Source organism: Podarcis liolepis (genome assembly GCF_965112155.1).
Source record: "Podarcis liolepis genome assembly, chromosome: 2".
In the NCBI taxonomy this organism is placed as follows: Eukaryota; Metazoa; Chordata; class Lepidosauria; order Squamata; family Lacertidae; genus Podarcis; species Podarcis liolepis.
Window position 1 is genome coordinate 121727705 of NC_139555.1, and position 19984 is coordinate 121747688.

Here is a 19984-nt window from a genome sequence, read left to right on the forward strand (position 1 = left end):
AGGGGGGAAGGTAAAGAATTATTTAGGATTTATTCTTTTCCCAAGCTGCATGAGCTCTATCATCCCTATTTCCCCTTGTCTGATGCAAAAGAGAGAGAGAGAGAGAGAGAGATTATCCTAGCAGATCTGAATGATACTTGTATATAATAAACAAATGGAATAAATATACTAGAAGAATATACAGGAAAAGTTATAAACAAACTATGCAACAAAATTAAGACAGAAAAATTACAATGAGAATGATTGGAAGTTTCTTTCAGAAGACTTTATTAGATAAGACAGAATGTTATAACCAATATTCATTTTTTATTGTTAACTCTCTTTTGTTTTTTATTTTCTTTTATCTTTTTTCTCTTATAATTTTGTGTTTAATTTTGTTGTAACTATTTGTAACAAATATGTAAGCTGATATTTTAAATCAATAAAGACGAATTTTTTTAAAAAAAGGAATCTTGCCTTTCTCGGAGACTGGGTGCTGTGTGACAGTATATTCAAAGCATATATGAAGAAAACAGCCCCCATAATCATTTGCAGAAAGGGGGAGATTGGGGGACAGATGGACCAGCGTCTAGAGTCAGCAATGGGCTGGATGAGGGTCAACAAACTGAACCTCCCTCCCCAAACAAGGCGCAAATGCTGCTCAGGGAGATGCCATTCGCCCATCCTAAACAACATCGACAGACAAACGTGTCAAATAGTTCACATTTTGTTCTGCTGCTGCAGGATATCTCTTGGATGGCTCTAAAAGAGGTTGAGACTAATTCATGGAGGAGGAGGAGGAGGAGGAGGAGGAGGAGGAGGAAAGAGCTATGCTTCTGGATCCCCCTTTCTGGAAGGCCCAGGAGGAGGGCAGAGTGGGGCTCTGGCACTCAGGGCCTGTTTTGGGGCTTCCCAGAAGAGGAGGCATCATCCAGTCGGCCATTGTGGGGACGAGAGGCTACACTCGAGGGGCCTTCGGCCGGATCCAGCCAGGCTCTTCTTGTTTCCCCTGTTAAATTGTCTCTCTCAGAGACCCTCTCTTCTTGGCCATTATTCACAGCAACAATTCAGGGTTGCAGGATAAGCCCCTGTGAAGAAGGAGGCTGGCTGTTTTGAGGGGGTCTCTCCAGGACCCACTTTTGGGACTCAATGGGCTCAGTCACCTCAGGGACGTCTTAAGCTTCACTTTTCACCTGCTCCATCTAGTTTTTCCTGGACAGGGATAGTCGGCCCACAAGGATCCATGTTCTGCTCACCTCCTGACAGGATTATTGCAATATATGTTGTTTTTCCCAATACAGTACAACTGCTACAAGATAAACCTGAGAGGATTTTCCCTGTCACAGCTCATTTAGGGCCAAATCTCACCAGGGCCAAAAGACCCTCTGCCTGTTTGTCTTGTTCTGAGTTCAATTCAAAGTGCTAGTCTTGTTTTAGAAAGTCCTCGGTGGCTTGAGGCGCCTTCTGCTCCCCTGGTCTCCTCTGTGGAGACTTTTCTCCCTCTCCTTTTCCCTCTTCCTGGAGGTGGAGTGGGCGGCGACAACAACAACAACTAACAGCCAGGAGGAAAATGTTTGTTCTTCACAGACTTTTTAAAATTTTTACAGGACTTTAGACATTATTTTTTTCCTGTTCTTAATATCGTGTGGAAACAGCAATGAGTCTTCTTGCCCCTTAAAGGCTAACAAATAGATGATGGCATAAAAACGTCCTTGGTGTGGTTCTCCTTTCCAAACTGGATTGTTTCCCAGGAGACTTTGCCCCCTTCTGCCTCCCTCAGCAACCTCTGAGTCAGGTGGGAAAGTCCCAGGGCAGGTCCCAGAACAAGGCCAGAATGGTTCGGACTCCCTTTTGTAATGTTTTGTTTTCCTTTTTACTTCTGAGAAGAATAGCTGAGGGTGCAGTAAACATTCATTGGCAAGATACAATAATCTAAATTTCGTTTGCATGCCAAGCTAGCAAAGGAATATCAAGTGACTGCATCTCAGGCTGCTTGACTGAGATTTCTCACAGGAATTGAAAAAAACGGAGGCAGATTTTGCTGAGAAAGTACTCATCCTTCATTAACACTGGGGTGTGTGGGTGTTTGTCTCCAGGGTAGATTCCTGCCCTCATGCTCTCTCTCTGCCACAAGACACCCTCCCCCATTTCTCCACAGTCCCATTTGTATTTTCTTGCTTTCCCCTTTCCGCAATCCTCCTCTGCCCCCTGCCGGCTGTTTTCTTCCCCAGCTGAAATGGAAATCAGGTGATTTCTAGGAAATCCTTCAAGGGACCAGTTGAAGTAAGTCACGGGTTGCAAAAAAAAGGTCAAGGTTCCCACATATGTCACTGATTTGCAATCATTGAAAATATGTGCAAGACAGTAAGAGCCGTGGCAAAATGACACAGGCAACTCCCCACATGCACGCAACATACTTGCACACAACCACAAGGCCTTGTGAGCAGACCCTCCCCAGAGCCCCAAGAGGATGTGTGCTCAGGCCAAGCCAGCCACTTCTTCCTTGGAGGGAGGGCAAAATGCCTGAGGTGGTTTCCGTACTTGATCACCATGTGCCAAAGTCAGGAAAGACCAAAGACTGTCCTTCTGAAAGACGTTTCTGGGTACCGATCTCCCCGCCAGGCTGCAATCCTGAAGGGCTGTTGTGGCTTTTGGATTGTCACTTGAGGCTGAAAGGGGGCATTTCTCAGTGTTGTGGGGCTTCAACTGTTTAAGGCAGGCCCCAAGCTACTTTTTGGGCTGCTAGAGGTGGCCACTAGTCAGTTTGCAAAAATCCAGCCAGAGACTTTTAATAATCTTCAGGCTACATGACATGATGTTGTTGTCATTGAGCCAGGAAAGAGACGCACCAGCGAAACACCACCATTTTGTTTCCTCTTCTGCAGCCTGGCCTTCACAAAATGGCTTCTGTTCTTGACAGGCAGGCAGGAAGGGGGGGACCTGCCTTGCCCTGACCACTTTCCTCCCTTCAGGGGAGAGGTTCGTTCAGGGTGAGGCTGGCCAAGGGAGGGAGGGAGGGAAAGCCACAGCAGCTCCCACCATAACACAGCCTGTTTGAGAGGAAGTAATATATAGATTTGGCTGTTTGTCGGGTGATGGTTTTGTCCCCCCCCACAATGAGTGACTGGGGCTTGTTATGTATTGAAGTGCTCACCCTGGTCACCAGGGTATTGTGTATATAGTTTTCACTCAGGTCCACGTCAGTTGATTTAGGTGGGAAACCCTGGGTTGTTGCTGTTACAATGTGACAGCCGGCTGCCTATAAAAGCAGGCCAGCTGAGCTGTTCAGTTCAGTTCAGTTCCACCTTACTTATAAAGATCTACTTGGAGGAATCTCTGCGTTGTCTGTTTTGTCATCCCACTACTTAATAGGTCTCATCCACTCTTCCACTTCTCCCACCTCTATCTGCTGTAGAAACCGGCTGTTCACGGCTGAATCGGAGCAAACATCAACCAGGTCTTCTGCAGATTGACGTTTGCTCCGATTTAGCAGTAAAGAGTGGGTTTTCTGGGGGAAGCAGCAGGGCAAACAGAACATGGCTCGGGCCAGGGCTTTTTCCAGCCAGAACTCAGTTCCTTCACCTCTCAGGTGGGCACCTTTGCCATCCTAAGAGAATAAGGGCAGCCTTCATGGCGAGTTCCAGCACCCCTTTTTCTAGAAAAACAGCACTCTCCCCAGGGGCCCCAGAAGGCCTTCACACTCCAACAGCCCCAGGAAGCTTCAGCCACCTCCCAGTGAGACCAGACTCTCCCCAGGGGCACCTGGTTTTGCCACTCTCGGCACAGGTAGCGGCATTATGAAATGGATGTTGAGATTCCCCCTCCATCCAAATGCTGGACCCCATCTGGCGATGGTCCTTCTGCTACAATGCCATGGTCCCCCTGACTCATCCGGGAACTATAAATCACCATTTCACCATTTCTTGCAGGGAATCCACTGGGGGCTGGCCATAGTCCGAGCTTGAGCACTTTCCACAAGAAATGAAATGCTGTTATGATTTCACAAAATGTATGTGACGCCTGATGCCTTCTCAACTCACACATTTCAATCAAAGGGGAGGAGGAAGAGATATTCCAACGCTGAATTTATTGAGATTGAAAACCATTCATTCATTAAAAAAAAAAAAACACTTTCCAGGAATTGTAAATAAGCAGCATAAAGGCAACATGCAAGGAAAGTCAAGCGTTACCTGCATTTCACCAGCAGGCCCTAAAATTTAACAATAAAATCCGTTTTTTAAAATCCCAGTCACAGTGGTCGTGTGGATCTCAAAAGGACATATCTGAGGTGCCAAAGGGCAGGGCAAAGAGTGTTTTTAGCAAACAATTGCAGTTTTAAAGAGAGACCCACCTCTGTGCGCGGAGATGCCACCATTTAGGAGCTGCCACAGATAACACTCTTTCCTGGGCCACTGGCACTCCACGTGTCTGTGAGCAGCGGAAGGTCTGGGGCAGCACCAAGATCCACACTGAATTGCAGTCGGGACAATCTGATTTTGGTGTGGCAGAACTTTTTCCAGGGGAGAGGGAAAAAGGAGGAGGAAGGGGACACCTTAAGAGACATGAAAACGGAAGGATTTGGGAGCAGGTGTGTGTCATGTAACAGTCAGTGTGCTGGAGTAGGAGCTGGGAGACCAGGGTTCAAATTCCCCCTCGCCCATGAAGCTCACTGGGTGACGTTGGGCCAGTCATTGCCTCTCAGCCTATCCTACCTCACAGGGTTGTTGTGGAGAATAAAACAAGTGGAGGAGAACCATTCAGGGACGTGACTCAGGGCTGGAAACTTGCATGCCAACGGCTCCAGGTTCAATCCACAGCATCTCCGGGTAGGACCAGGAGGGACCCTTTTATGAAACCCTGGACAGCCACTGCCAGTCAGTGCAGGCAGTCTAGAGCTAGATGGACCAATGGCTCTCTGACTCCGTGTAAGGCAACTTCCTGTCTTCCTCCTGTGACTCTCTCTCTGGGCAGAAGAAACACACTTCCAGTCCCCACCCAATAGTACATCACCCACATCGACTGGATAATGCCTTCAGCAGTATGAAATTAAAGCAGAGGACCAACAAGGTCTGCACTGCAGGGGCCTCTTCTCTGGCCTGCGGACTGGAGGCACGTCCATTTGCCCTAGGAGTTCCCACTCTCCTCCTCTGGGTTCAGCACCAACGTCCCGCCTGACCAGGGCACCTAGGAACAGAGTTGGCAAGGCGGCCAGATGGCTTCTTCCCTGCGTCTGGAGCCCCTCTCAGCAGCACACCTTTTAAAATGTGTTTGGGGTGTTATTGGGTTGTGATTTTATCCTGTGAACCGCCCTGAGGCCTGCGGGTATAGGGCTACATACAAATTCAATAAATGAACAATAACAATGCCTGTCACGGGGCAACAAAAACCCCTTTCGCCCAATTCAGTCCGCAGCTGATAGCACCAAAAATCTTGGGCAACAGTAATTTGGCCCTTTTGCCTCGCAGTCTCCTTTTGCTGCTCCTTTGGTGGCAGGACGGCCAGTCTAAGGTCACTTAACTGAGTGTCTTGAGAGGCTGAAATGGTTTTTGACTCCTCGGAGGTCAAATTCCTGTCGCTTTGTTCTTTTGTGTAGTCTGTTGTTTTCGCTGCAGAGGGGGAGATAGTTCTGGATGCCAACCACGTTCCCATCTCAAAGCAGCCCTGAGGAGCCAGTCAGCCTGGAGGCCTCTCCCCGCTGGGATGGGCAGGTTTGGAGGCAGACATTTCATAAAGGGAAGTGACCTGAAGGTGGCCTCCCTCCTCGTTGAAAATTCCTCATTTCTATTTCTGTGCTGCCTTGAATGTCCCCTGCAGGAGGAACCAGAGGAACAAGCGTGATGAAGCTGTCAGTATTGGGGCATTCGATGGCACAGAGGCCACCAGCTCCAATCCCTTGACCTATGAAGCCACGCTAAAAATAAACATGCTCAGAGCAAAGACCAGGACTTAAGGTTTCCAGAGGAGGCTCCAGCAACTCAGCCAAGCCTCTCACTTTAGGGAAGGTGGGAAATACACAGGGACACTAAGCAGCCTCATCCGGAATATAAATCCCTTCTTGTTGTTCAGACCCTGGGTAGAACCCCTGGGCTTCTTGGGAGGAAGGGCGAGATATACTTTGAATAATAAATAATAAATTCAAAGTAACAGAGGAACAAGATCCTCCACAAAATCAGGCGGCTTTCTTTGCGCATGTGTGTGCAGAAGTTATTCTCACTTGCGGCTGACTCCAGATGGTTTTATCATTCCTGGAAACTAGAAGCCCCCCATCACCAAAAGAATGATCCCTTCCCCACGGAGGCCTGTCTTCAAGGTGGGCATCCATCCCCATCCACTCCCCACTTACCGACGGAGGAGCTGGTGGAGCTGGCGGGCTCCTGGCTGCTTGCTGCAAAAAGGAGAAAATAAAGAGAGTGCGTATCACTGCCTGTGTCTTAGGGAGGGAGTTCTCATTTCCCCTCTGCTTCCACACACACACATATCCCTCCATGCCCCATTAAGTCCAAATGAAACATACGTCTCAGTCTACAACCTCCTAAGATTATACAGTAAAATTATAATCATACAGGAATAATAATTCAGGATTCTTTGCAACCATCAGTGCAGTTCTCCATGTGTTGCCTAGACGTACTATTATCTGTGCGAGTACATGTGCAAATGATTGTGCAGTGCTCCAGTGTCGCCTTAAGTGGTGTTTTCTGTGAAGTTCCATTGCACGTAGCATAACTCACACACCAAGGCCAGCCCAATACATTTTGACACCTGAGGGAGACCCCAAAATGGCCTTCCCAGGGAAGAAGGAGTGAAGGAAGATTTATACCCAGGGCATAGGGAGAAAGATTGACATGGGTGTCAGGGAAGAGTTAGAAGTTTTCAGTTTATCAGAGGGAGAAAGCATTCCCCAAGGGGGGGAGGAGAGCAGTGAATCTAATAGAAGGGAGCAAGAGGAACAACAGGGAGGGACCGGTTGTTCCCAGGAAAGGCAAGGGTTCAGTTCTAGCTCAGATTCGGAGGAGGGGAGATACAGGCCAGCTCTAGCCAGGAGGTTAGAAAAAAGAGCGGGAAAGCGAAGGGAAAGGCGCCTTCGCCATTTTGAGAGTGGCTGGTCATGGAGAAGCAGAGCTCAGAAGGTATCTGAAAGAAGTGACTCTGAGGAATAATAGTTAAGAACTGTTTATAAGAATGTTTTGTTAATACGCAATAAAAAGTTTTATAAAAGAACAAGAAGCGTTTGTGTGGTGATCTGAAGAGGACAACGACCAGTCCTGACAGAATACCTTCTGCTCTGCGCCTCTTCACTATAAGTAAAGAAGGAGAAACCAAAATGGATGGAGCTGTGGCGCCAGTTGGGCAAGGAGAAACCCCCGCGCTCCAGCTAACATTACAGGACTTATGGCAACAGAACTTACAGTTGAAAAGTCAAGTCGACGTACTATCGGCAGCACTGGGAGAACATAGAACCATGCTGCAATCGACGTGTGGAGATAGAGTGAGTAAAACATTTACTGTACGTCCACGTAGCTTCAAGGGAGAAAGCTCTGAATACATGGCTTTCAAGACAGAAATTTCTTACATAATTGAGATAAAGGATAAAGAATTTCAATCTGAGCAAGAGAAGGTTGCTTATGTGATTAATTTCTTGGAAGGTAGGGCTAAGGACTGTGTTATACCCCTCATATCTTGGAGGGATGTCGCCCTAGGAAATCTACAAATTTTTCTGCAGTATCTAGACACAATTTTCTTAGACCCTGTGCATGAAACAACCACAGCTAGGCAGCTGTTGAGAATGAGACAAGGAAAAGACACTGTGGGAGTTTATTGGTCCAACTTTAGTTTGCTGGTGCAGAAATTAAAATGGGATCTGAATTCCCCAACAGTTGCAGCCCTTTTTAGGGAAGGACTGAATAATGAGATTTTAGACCAATTGGCCCAAATGCCAGAACCTAGTTCCTTGGACTCTCTGGTCCGAACGTGCCTGCAATTGAGCCTACGCGTGGAACGGAGGGCTAGTGAAAAGAAGGAACAATGGAGACCACGGTGGCGGGAAAATAATATCGAAAGTACAGAGAGCAGAGCGGGCAACGTGACAGGACGAGAGCGGCCAGAGCCCATGGAATTAGGAGCAGCCAGACCCCTCCCAGTTACTACCTCTTCCATGGTAAGAGGAAATGCAGGGAAAGGAAGAGATGCAAGGCGTTGCTTTGTCTGTGGAAAACCAGGGCATCTAGCACGACAATGTCACAATCGTAAAGGATGGGAGTCTCTATCTGGAGCAGACATGAGACACGACAATTGCCCAGAGGAACTGCATCAGGGAAACGAATGTCCCTGGCTGGAAATGGGAGCTTGCAGCCGGGTGGAGAAGCAATAGAAGGCTCTCACGCGGAACCACCTATCCCAGGGCTAACGGTGAAGGTGCAACTACAACTACCCAATGGACACAGCGTCCAGGTAGAGGCGTTGTTAGACTCAGGAGCGTCAGCAGATTTCATAGACCAGAAATTGGTACAGGAACACAAAATCACTTTGTTACCTTTGAGTTCCCCACTGCGAGTGAAAACAATCGACGGCAGACCGCTACTTTCAGGAGAAGTGACTTATGAGACTCCACCAATGAGAATGGATATGGGTCATCACTCAGAGACCAGGGCATTTCATGTGACCAAACTAGCTGGGCACCCAATGGTGCTGGGCATGAGTTGGCTCAATCGTCATAATCCGGTAATTGCCTGGCATCAAAGATCTTTGGTTTTTGGTTCGATATATTGTATGACACATTGTTTGGGGCAAAAGGGAAAAATCTCGGTGGAAGTAATGGGAACAGAGGTAGAAGGGAAGTTGATGGGGAATGAAAGTGAGATTCCATCACAATATATGGCTTATCAGGATGTTTTTTGTGAAAAAGAAGCAGATAAACTTCCACCACATAGGCCCTATGATTGCAAGATAGATCTAGTCCCTGGGGCACAGTTGCCACCAAGCAAGATATATGCCATGTCGGAAGTAGAATCTGCAGCATTGAGGGAGTTCCTGCAAAAGAATTTGCAGAGAGGTTTTATTAGAGAGTCTATGGCCTCTGGGGGTGCTCCTGTCTTTTTTGTCAAAAAGAAAGGTGAGGAAGGGGCACCAAGATTAGTATGTGACTTCAGAATCCTTAACAGTCAAATGAAGCCTCGTGTGTGCCCACTGCCACGTATAGATGACCTCTTAGAGAGAGTAAGGTCAGCCAAAGTCTTTACCAAGCTTGATCTACGAGGAGCATATAATCTGATAAGGGTCAGAGAAGGGGATGAGTGGAAAACCAGTTTTTGTACTAAGTATGGTGCATTTGAATTCTTGGTAATGCCTTTTGGCTTGCAAAATGGCTCAGGGGTATTTCAAACCTTCATCAATCACGTCTTAGCAGGTATACTGGATCAGTTCTGTGTCTCTTATTTAGATGACCTCTTAATATATAGTGAAAGTATGGAGGAACACGTAAAACATGTCACACAGGTGTTAGAGAGATTGAGGACCAACAGGTTATATGTGAAGTTAGAGAAGTGTAAATTCCACACACAAAAGGTGGAGTTCCTGGGATATTGCATTTCCCACAAAGGGGTGCACATGGACCCCAGTAAAGTTCAGGCAGTGGTGGAATGGGAGGCACCTAAAACTAAGAAAGATCTACAGAGGTTTTTAGGATTTGCTAATTTCTATCGTAAATTCATAGTTAATTACTCCAAAATCACAGCGCCACTAACTGATTGTCTAAGAGGCAAGGGGCCATTCAGATGGTCTGAGGAAGCACAGAAGGCCTTTGATAAATTAAAGGTGGTGTTTGCTTCAGAAAAATATCTTATGCACCTAGATCCAAGTAAGCGTATAAAGGTAGAAACTGACGCCTCTGATAGGGCTATTGGGGCCATTCTGCTGCAACAGGACAAGGAAGGGGACTGGAGACCCTGTGCATTCTACTCTAGAAAATTAAATCAATCAGAACAAAACTACACCATATTTGATAAGGAACTTTTAGCTGTGCATGCTGCCTTTAAAGTGTGGAGACATTTTTTGGAAGGGGCGTCACATCAGGTGGTGGTACAAACAGATCATAAGAATTTAGAGTATTGGAGAACTGCTAGACAGCTAAACCAAAGGCAAATTAGGTGGGCAGAGTTTTTTGCTGGGTTTAATTTTAGGATTGAGTACATACCTGGGCATCAAAACGTTCGTGCAGACGCATTATCGCACAAACCTGAGTATATGGAAGGGAAAGCACCTCCCAAGTTGCGAGAAATGCTGAGATCGGATCAGTGGGGGTGTGCAGCCATAGTAGTGGACGGCAGGGAATTCCAGCGATTGACAGTAACAGATGAGTTTGCACAAAAGAAAATGGAGGAACTGAGAAAAGGTAGAGGAGAAGAGGAAGGTTTCAAAGAAAAAGATGGATTGTTGTACAGGAGAGGGGTGCTGTATGTACCTGCAGGAGAATTAAGAGGTAAAGTGTTGAGGCAACATCATGATAACCCGACTGCAGGACATTTTGGTAGAGAAAAGACCCTGTATCAGATCACACGGCAGTTCTGGTGGCCAAAGTTGAGGGAGGAAGTAACACAATATGTAAGAGGTTGTGAAGTATGTCAACGAGCTAAGGCACCTAGAGCAGCTCCCGCAGGGTTGTTGCAACCTATGCCCACGCCGGGAAGGCCTTGGGATGTGGTGTCTATGGATTTTATAACGGATCTACCATCATCGCATAGGCAAACAGTGATCTTTGTGGTAGTTGACATGCTAACCAAGATGGCACATTTCATACCATGTACCAAAATTCCGACCGCACAGGAAACTGCAAAGATGTTTTTAGATAATATTTTTAGGTTGCATGGTATGCCATCACAAATCATTTCAGATAGAGGGGCCCAATTTACATCACAATTTTGGAAGAGGTTAATGCAGTTACTAGATGTGGAGCTAAGCCTCACGTCGGCGAGACACCCGCAAACCAATGGGGAAGCTGAAAGAACGAATGCAACACTACAACAATATCTGAGGTGTTATGCTGGTTATCAGCAGAGCGGGTGGTTAGAGAAGTTGAGTCTAGCAGAGTTTGCGTATAATAATGCAATGCATGTGTCTACGGGCAGAGCCCCATTTGTGGCAAACTATGGCTTGCACCCAAGGGCATTCCCAGGTCAAGAGGAGCAGTTAGCAGTACCAGCAGCAGAACAAATGATAGAGGAGTTGAGGTGCATTCATGAGATATTGAAAGAGGATTTGGAAGAAGCTAAAGAGGCTTACAAGAAAGCTGCAGACAGGCACAGGTGAGTTGGGGAAGAAATCCAAGTAGGGAGCTGGGTATGGCTGTCTACCAAGGGACTACCAATACGAGGGAGGTGTAAATAGCTAGAACCAAGGAGATTGGGACCTTTCCAAGTAAAGGCTCAAATTAACCAAGTCGCTTTCAAGCTTCATTTGCCTGAAAATATGAGAATACACCTTGTATTTCATAGATCTTTATTGTCAGTGTTTGTACCAGCGCATAAGTATCAAAGTTCAAGGGAACCACCTCCTTTTCCCACCATGATGGGGGAAGAGGAGACCGAAGTGGAAGAGATATTAGACTCAAGAATAAGTAGGAGGAAATTACAGTATTTGGTTGCATGGAAAGGGTTAGATGAGTCTGAGAACTCATGGGAACCAGCAGAAAAAAATAACGTTCTAGAATTGCAGAGAGAATTTCATAGAAAATATCCCCACAAGCCAAAACCCCATAACTGGCATCTTCATGAAATTTTTGAAGAGACAGATAGCGAGGAAGAAGAGTTCATAGGGTTCGGTCATTCAGAAACAGAGGAGAGCGAGGAGGAGGAAGGGGGGCTTAGGGGACGGGGTGATGTCAGGGAAGAGTTAGAAGTTTCCAGTTTATCAGAGGGAGAATGCATTCCTCAAGGGGGGGAGGAGAGCAGTGAATCTAATAGAAGGGAGCAAGAGGAACAACAGGGAGGGACCGGCTGTTCCCAGGAAAGGCAAGGGTTCAGTTCTAACTCAGATTCGGAGGAGGGGAGATAAAGGCCAGCTCTAGCCAGGAGGTTAGAAAAAAGAGCGGGAAAGTGAAGGGAAGGGCGCCTTCGCCATTTTGAGGGTGGCTGGTCACCGAGAAGCAGAGCTCAGAAGGTATCTGAAAGAAGTGACTCTGAGGAATAATAGTTAAGAACCGTTTATAAGATTGTTTTGTTAATACGCAATAAAAAGTTTTATAAAAGAACAAGAAGCATTTGTGTGGTGATCTGAAGAGGACAACGACCAGTCCTGACACTGTCTCATTCAACTTACAGTGAAATTTTAGCTCTTACAGGACAGGAACCAAAACTGAGAAATCTCGAGGAATCAAGAAATCTGGTTACCAATTAGCTACAGGTACATCACATTAATGAATTGTTTAAGATAGATAGGAAAAATGGTTTTGCAGAACAAAAGTCTGAGTTTACCAAAGACCTTTTAGATACAAATATAAAAGTATTATCAAAAATGTACAAACTGCTGTTGGAGTGAGAAACGAAAGAGGAATTTGTGAAATTTAGCAGGATTAAGTGGGCACAGGATGTGGGTCACAATATCAATCATGAATTATGGGAAAAGTTGTGGAAAATAAATATGAATTTTATGTCAAGTTATGCGATAAAAATATATATGATGAAAATGGCCCACAGATGGTATTTAACACCCCACCAGAATGACAAAAATGTCTAAATAAGAAAAAAGGTATATTTTGGAAGTGTAATGAAATTGAGGGATCTTTTATTCACATGTGTTGGTCGTGTAAAATAATTAAGGGATATTGGGAAACGATATAAAATGAATTTAAAGAGATACCTAAAAAGACTTTCCCAAAAACACCTGAGAGTTTCCTTTTGGAGATAGTAACAACAGAGGTCCCCCCAAAACAAGAGAGTTTATTACTATGCACCACTGCCACAGTTAGAACCTTATTGGCACCAAGGTGGAGAACAAGAATAGCACCCACTCAGGAAGAATGGCAGTGTAAAATGTTTGAATACTGAACTGGCTGGTCTGACGAACAGGATAAGAGAAAAGAGATATAAGGAATATAAGGAGGAATGGATAATGCCTAGTGAATATTTCAAGAACTAGTATAGAGGAAGACATAGCTTAGCAGGTCTCGTATAAATCCAGCAGTTAAAATAGATGAGAGTATTTAATAGATAACAAATTGGATGATTAAAAAGATGTGGATTACGCAGAGTAGTAGAAAAGCAAAGGAACCAGGAAAAGTGTGGAAGGAAAGTCATATGGTATATATATACATGTTGTATTTGGTATGAAGTTGTAAGTGGGGCGAGGGAAGGAGAGAGGGGTTAAATATGCTCTGTTCCTGTTTATGAAAATGCAAATGATTTTTTTTTAAAAATTGATCCCCTCTCCACGGAGGCGTTTTGAAGGTGGGCACCCACCCCCCACACAGATGGAGGAGCTGCTCAAATGTTAACATACGTCTCAGTCTACAACCTTCTAAGATTATACAATAAAATTATAATGGTACAGGAATAATAATTAGGAGTGTTTTGCAATCATCAGTGCAGTTCTCCATGGGTTTCCTAGATGTTCACGCACAAATGATTTTGCAGTGTTCCACTATTGCCTTAAGTTGTGTTTTCCGTGAAGTCCCATTGTACGTAGCAAAACTCACACACCAAGGCCAGCCCAATCCATTTTGACACCTGAGGCCGGCCCCAAATGCCACCCCTCTCCCCACCAGGGAAGAAGGGGTGAGGGAAGATTTACATCCAGGGCAGTGGGAGAAAGATTAGCTCATTTTATTTATTTATTTTTTAAAGTTTTTATTACATTTTTTCCAAATACAGACAGAAAACAGCAAGAGAAAAAAGAAAAAGAGAGAAAACAGCAGATATGAAAGAAAACAAACAAAATCATAACCCTTCAACAGCTCATTTCAACATTCCATCGAACTTCCCCACATCTCCCGCACAAAGCATTCCCAACAATAAATTTATCAGCAAATTGTAACCTTGTTTCATGTGTTTCTTTGGTACTTTTGATAGCAATTTAAGTTTAAATCCCTTATTGTCCATTTGTTCTAGAAACGAAAAGTATTATCTTTTTTAACATTTAAACTTTGATCCCTTCAATATTGTTATCCAATTTCATAAATATTGCACTCTCATTGCTGGGGCTAGCATTTCCAATTATGGTCAGTTTATAGTTCATATAACTTATAAAATTTTTAAAGATTAGCTCATTTTAAATGGTATTGTTTTAACATTTTGATGTTTGATGCCCTGAGCTCCTTGGGAGGAAGAGTGGGGTAAAAATGTAAAACAAAATAAATATTTTGGTCATCTTCTTTTCATCTCAGTGGGAGAACTTCCTCCTGGGTGTGCGGACTTTTGCGGGTACCCTGCCTTGGTCATCTCCCACCATCCCCTGCCCCAGATCTGATATGTATATATTTCTTTTATTATATTCCCAACCCTCCTTTCTTCCATCCTGGAACCAAAGGCAGCATCCAGGTGGTCCCCAATCCAGGCACTGACCGGACTTCAGACCCTCTTGGCTCCAGCAACATGGCGGCCTCATGTAACTTAAGCCCACCCCTGCAAAACCACAGATTCTGTCCCCATCTGGCTTTGGACTCTAGTTCTTCAGTCACTTTGCACCGGGAGACCAATTATTGGCACCTCCCTGCCAGAGTCTGTGAAGATTCTCAGGAACTTCAAAATCTCTGGAACTCCTGTGATAAGAAGGAAAGATCCACTAAAGAAGAAGGGTGTGCACCCTTATTTATTTCAGTCAAATGGATATTACAAAATAATAATTATATTATTTATACACCACCCACTTGCCTGGGTTTCCATTAAAAACAGAGTAAAACTTCAAACATTAAAAACTTCCCTAAACAGGGCTGCGTTCAGGAATAAAAATAATACAGTGGTACCTCTGGATGTGAATGGGATCTGTTCTGGAGCCCCGTTCGCATCCTGAAGCAAACCCAGCCCGCATCTGCGCATGCGTTGGTTGCCGCTTTTGCGCATGACATCATTTTGACCATTTGCGCATGTGCGAGTGGCAAAACCCAGAAGTAACGTGCTCCGTTACTTCCAAGTCGCCACAGCCGCAACCCGAAAAAACTCATCCCGAAGTTACTTTAACCCGAGGTGTGACTGTAATAACAATTACATCCAGTGTCTTCCAAGCAAGGTGCAGCAAATCCATTGGGTTAGGCAAGAAGAGTCCTGGGGCCCCTGGAGGTCTAAGAGAGTTACTGTATTGTTATTTCTAGGAAAGAGTCTCCTTAAGTAACGCCAGCCTATGAGAAGAGAAGGAAGATGGCGAAAATCATATTGTGGGAACCGGAGAGAGGAAAAATATGTTCCTCAAGGGCCACAGTGGGAGAATTTCCTCCTGGGTGTGCGGACTTTTGGGGCAACCCCACCTTGGTCATCTCCCATCACCCCCTGCCCCAGATCAGATATCTATACATTGATTTTATTATATTTCCAAGCCTCCTTTCTTCCGTCCTGGAACCAAAGGCAGCATCCAGGTGGTTTCCCCCACCCCCAGGCCCTGAGCAGAATTCACACCCTCTTGGCTTCAGGTAACTTAATTCCACCCCTGCAAAGCCACAGATTATGTCCGCATCTCACTTTGGACACTAGTTCTTCAGTCACTTTACAAAGGAAGACCAATTATTGCCACCTCCCTGCCAGAGCCTGTGAAGATTCTCAGGAACTTCAAAATCTCTGGAACTCTCTTCAGAATCTCTAAAGAAGAAGGGGGGGCACCCTTATTTATTTCAGTCAAACGCATATTAAAATAATAATTATAATTATAATTTTATTATTTATACCCTGCCCACCCGTTAACATTAACAACATTTTGATGTTTGCTGCCCCCCTGAGCTCCTTTGGGAGGAAGAGTCCATGGGGTCTGACTCTCAATGGGTCACCCTTCCTAGAAGGCTGTGGGGACCAGGCTAGAAGTCTCATGAACTGCAGCCAAAAATATGGGGCTCCTTATTTCAGATCAAATTGTGGCTATGCAGCTCCTCTTCTGCCTCTTCTTCTTGCTGGCTTCCTCCTTGCCTGTCAGCAGGATCAGTCCCTCTTATCTCCTGTAGGAGAGTCACTACACCCCATCCCCTCAGCCTCTTTACCTCCTCTCAGTTCCCCCCTTTCTCCATTCCCCCCTTCAGCTGCTTCTTCCTCCTCCAGCCTGTTTCTCAACTCACTGCCCCAGGGCATCATGGGAGGTCCAGGGTGGGGCCCCAGAGAACGGCAGCTGGTTGTGCTGGACGTGGAGCTCCATGAACCAGGCTGGAGAATTGGAGCCTTGAAGGTATCGGGACAGAAAGAGGGTCTGGAGGAAACTGCCTCAGCAGCTGCCATTGCCACAGGGAGGGTCTGAATGCCCGTTGGAGCTCCTCATTCTCTGCTCTGCCTGAGGATGTAGTCAGACAGGATCTAGTCAGACAGGAGAGTGAGGTTCTGGGGATGTAGAAGGTGACCCAAGAGGGCTGGTGGTGGACGTCCCTCCCATCTGCAGGTGAACCGGAGCACGGCTCTTGGTCAACACAGACAAAACCCCTCCATATCCAGATGTTGTAACTGGAGATGATGTCCTCCTTGGCTTCTACGGGATCAATGGCCAACGTCTGTCCTTCATCTTCTGAGGGTTCTGACTTGCAAGGTTCCAGATTAGAATGGGATCCAAATCTGACAGCTTCTCTACTCTTCAGCCACTCAGTTCCTTCTCTATTCAGTTTAAACTCCTGAGCATCTAAGCATCCCTGCCAACCATCCCTCCCTGCCAGTTTCTTCACTTCCTCACACAGAAGGTGGGTAGAAAACACCCAGCCAGAGCAGTTAGGCTGCTTTTATACATTCCATGACATTACATCCATTTAGCCAAAGGCTGGACGGCCCAAGAAGCAGGTTGGCAGTAACAATTTAGCCTATTTCACGCATAATACACCTAAAGCAGTTCTCAAATGTTGATTTTCCTTCAATTTGGATGGCAAGTGAGGGACACAAGATTTGGGATGGGATTGTAGAGGGAAACACAGCAGCAAAGAACCAAGAGAAACCATCAAAATCACTGCAAGTCATGCTCAATCTCCTCATCCCCTTTTAAAGCTTTTAGTTGTGCATATCTGGCACATTTCTGATTAACACAAGCACATTTCTGAAAATCAGCTGCGAAGCACAATCGGCCAAAATCCATCAGAAAAACATGATCATCCTCAAATTCTAGTTACAGCTGGAGTCAGAATGGATGGGTGAGAGCCAGGATTAAGGAACATCATAAACAGCATTTAAGGACAGGAGGGGCTCTGAGCCTCTGCAATTCACAGCCAAACTTGGGCAGGCTCCTTCTGGTCTCATCTCACACACTGGGCTGGTATGAAACTGCAGAAATAAACAACAGGAGTGTTTCAAAGTTAAGCCAACATCATGGTGTGGGGGCATCAGCATTACAGAGCTCGTGGGAACCCAAAGGACATCTAGTCCAGCCTCACAAGGAAAGCCACCATCCCTCATCATGTCAGATCAGACCTAAGATATGCTAGGAGTGTCACCAAAATGGGCCTGCAGAGCAAATGCCTGCAGAGGGCAGCTCAAGCAAGTGAGCCAAGCTGCACATTTCAGGGGAATACCGGAAGGACACAAAGCAGTCCTACCAGAAGGAAAAATCTCTTCCAGAACCCCAAATGTGACTCCCTCTTATTGAGATCCTGGAGAGAACCCATTTGTCAGATGGAGGGGATCCTCTGTGGAGCTCAGATGGACAGACAGAATGAGTCACAAGAGCGATTTTCAGCTCAATGGACACTGCAGATTATGTCACACTTGGAAACCCCAAGGGGGGTAACAGAAGCTTTTCCCCATTTGAGGATGTTACGCACAGACCTCCTTTGCCCGCACCTGCACCCCCACTTACCCTTGGTGGAGCTGTCGGACCCCTGGTCATTTGCTGCAAAAGGGAGGAAGCACAGGAGTCAGGATCCCAGGGAGGGAGATCCCACCCCACCCAGCCCTTTTCCTCCCTCCTTCCAACCCCATCCCAAATCAATCTCAATCTGGGGATGTTCAGGGACAGGCAGCCCAGAGGCAAGGGGGCTCAAGGGCAGCAGTGGGGGACTAGAGCGGTGGTGGGTGCGATCTGGACAGAAAGGCAGAAGGAGTGGGGGAGAGCAATGGTGGGTTCCTAACACCCACAGACTAGAGCTAACCAACCAAATCTTTAGCTTCAGGTTCCAGTAAATTAAACCCCCAGAGACCCCTCTCTCCCCCCACCCTCGGCTCTTCCTCCTGCTCCTTCTTGGAGCCCCTCCCTCAGCCGACAGTCTCTCTGCAGCCTTTTCCTGGCCCTGAGGGATCCCTTGCTGTCCACAGACAGGCTGAGCAGACAGGCTGAAGCTTCCCATCAGGGTCTTGGGCTTAAGGACTAGGCCACCACCAGGTCTGTTTGTAACCTGTTCCTGCTCCATATTGGGGGGAAATATGTCAGACAGAGAGAGGGGGGAGGAGTCACTCACTTGAGGCTGCTTTGTAGGCTGATTTCTTGCTCTGTTTCTCTGTGAAGACAAAATCAGAAGGTCAGAGCTGGAAGGAACTTCTAGAGGCCATTCAAATCCATTTCAACCATTTGCCTCTCAGATGCTGAAACCTTCCCAGCAGATGCTCCTCTTGTCTCTTCCAAACACCTCCAAGGAAGGGGAGCCCAGAAGGTGAGCTTTTCAAGGAACTCATGTTGCAAAGAAGTAGAAAAAATTGAGGAAATTAAATAAAAAAGTCAACATGAGGAAACCAGGCAGTGGACAAATTCCAAGAGGGTGGAAGGAAACATTATCCAGTCCCTTCACTCATTTTCGGATTATTATTTGGTGATTCTCCAAATAAAAATACAAAATGAGAGCAGAAAATACACAATAAAGCAAAAACAAACCAGTAACTCACATTTAAAAGGCCCAAGGCCTGGTTCGAGAGAAACATTTTTGCCTGGCGCCTAAAGATATGTAAGGAAGGCTCCCTGCTAAGTGTGTACAAGACTGAAAGTTTAGGATGGATTAAAACTTAAGGTGGAAAGTGAATTTCCTGAGCACAGAGTGAGCACAAAGCAATGGCCAACAGGACTTTTGGTTCATGTTCAAAGGGTGTTTTATGGGGAGGGGTCTCTCTAGGAATACGAGGGGCAGTTGCCAGGAAGCTCCACCAGCACATTCCCAGTCGGAGGCCTAGACAGAAGGACACAGGAGAGGCAGCAAACACATCCAGGGTTTACTTACTGCAGATGAAGATGATGATTATCCCAAAGATCCCAGAGACCAACAGGATAGCAGCCACAACACCCACAATGAGCCACAGGCTACCTAAAAGGAGGAAAGAGACATTTTTATTCAGACTGGCGGCAGCAACTCCCCAAGGCCTCAAGCAGGAGATTTGAGTGGAGGGGCTGAGCTATGAGCCCGGGAGGATTTTACGTGTGCAAAGCAGGGACTCTTTCTGCCTCCTGACAGTCCAAGGTTCTCTCTGTAGTGGCCCCGATACAAGGGAGTTTTTTTCCACCAGAGTCCAGCATTAGAGGTCTTCAAAATAACCAATTCATTTAAGGAAGACAGTTGACAGGCACACCTGTTTCATCACAGACTCCAGACTTAAAAGCAGCTCTCCTCCTGCTCAGGCGCTTCAGCCTTCTCTGTCCGGACCCTGAGAGGAAGGGATTCCCTCCCCTGTGAGACCCCCCAGAGCCCAGCATTACAGGCCTTCAGGGAAGACACAAACCCTTAGGAAGAAGCATCTTGTGTAGGGTTGCCATACGTCCGGTTTTTCCTGGGCACGCCCTCTTTTTCAGACTAAAAATGTCTGTCCAGACAGATTCTTAAAATGAGGCAAAATGTCCAGGTTTTTTTGTTTGTGCAGAATCTCTGAAGTCCGTAGCGCTAGTGAGTGAGCCCTGGTCCCCTCTGCCCTGCCTGTGTGAGTCTTTGGCT

The 19984-nt window shown here is 46.2% G+C and overlaps 2 protein-coding genes and 2 long non-coding RNA genes across 6 annotated transcripts in view; 2 read left to right on the forward strand and 2 right to left on the reverse strand.

Annotated features, from left to right (window-relative positions):
- Positions 1-19984, forward strand: part of LOC310702041 — a 257327-nt gene that overhangs the window by 18126 nt on the left and 219217 nt on the right. The gene's annotated exons all lie outside the window — the stretch shown is intronic.
- On the forward strand, positions 812-3312 carry LOC310702279. The gene is made up of 2 exons (XR_014523431.1): positions 812-1379; positions 2076-3312. It is a non-coding gene; the product is annotated as an uncharacterized lncRNA (long non-coding RNA).
- Positions 4055-19984, reverse strand: part of LOC310701705 (H-2 class I histocompatibility antigen, Q9 alpha chain-like) — a gene marked incomplete at its 5' end in the record, with an annotated part of 167789 nt that continues 151859 nt past the window's right edge. Inside the window, 2 exons of one of the 2 annotated variants that reach the window (XM_083492992.1) lie at positions 4055-5787; positions 6323-6364. In XM_083492992.1, coding sequence (XP_083349118.1) covers positions 5541-5787; positions 6323-6364 — 289 coding nt within the window. In that variant the 3' untranslated portion in view covers positions 4055-5540. Of the gene's footprint in view, positions 5788-6322; positions 6365-18539; positions 18597-19984 lie in introns of those variants that run through there. The other variant, XM_083492991.1, reaches the window with a different exon arrangement.
- Positions 17114-19984, reverse strand: part of LOC310701765 (major histocompatibility complex class I-related gene protein-like) — a 66539-nt gene continuing 63668 nt past the window's right edge. For both annotated transcript variants that reach the window (XM_083493114.1, XM_083493113.1), the window contains exons 5-8: positions 19280-19363; positions 18530-18568; positions 17932-17964; positions 17114-17399 (exon numbers count right to left, since the gene is read on the reverse strand). In XM_083493114.1, the coding sequence (XP_083349240.1) occupies positions 17377-17399; positions 17932-17964; positions 18530-18568; positions 19280-19363 (179 nt within the window). In that variant the 3' untranslated portion in view covers positions 17114-17376. The remainder of the gene's footprint in view (positions 17400-17931; positions 17965-18529; positions 18569-19279; positions 19364-19984) is intronic.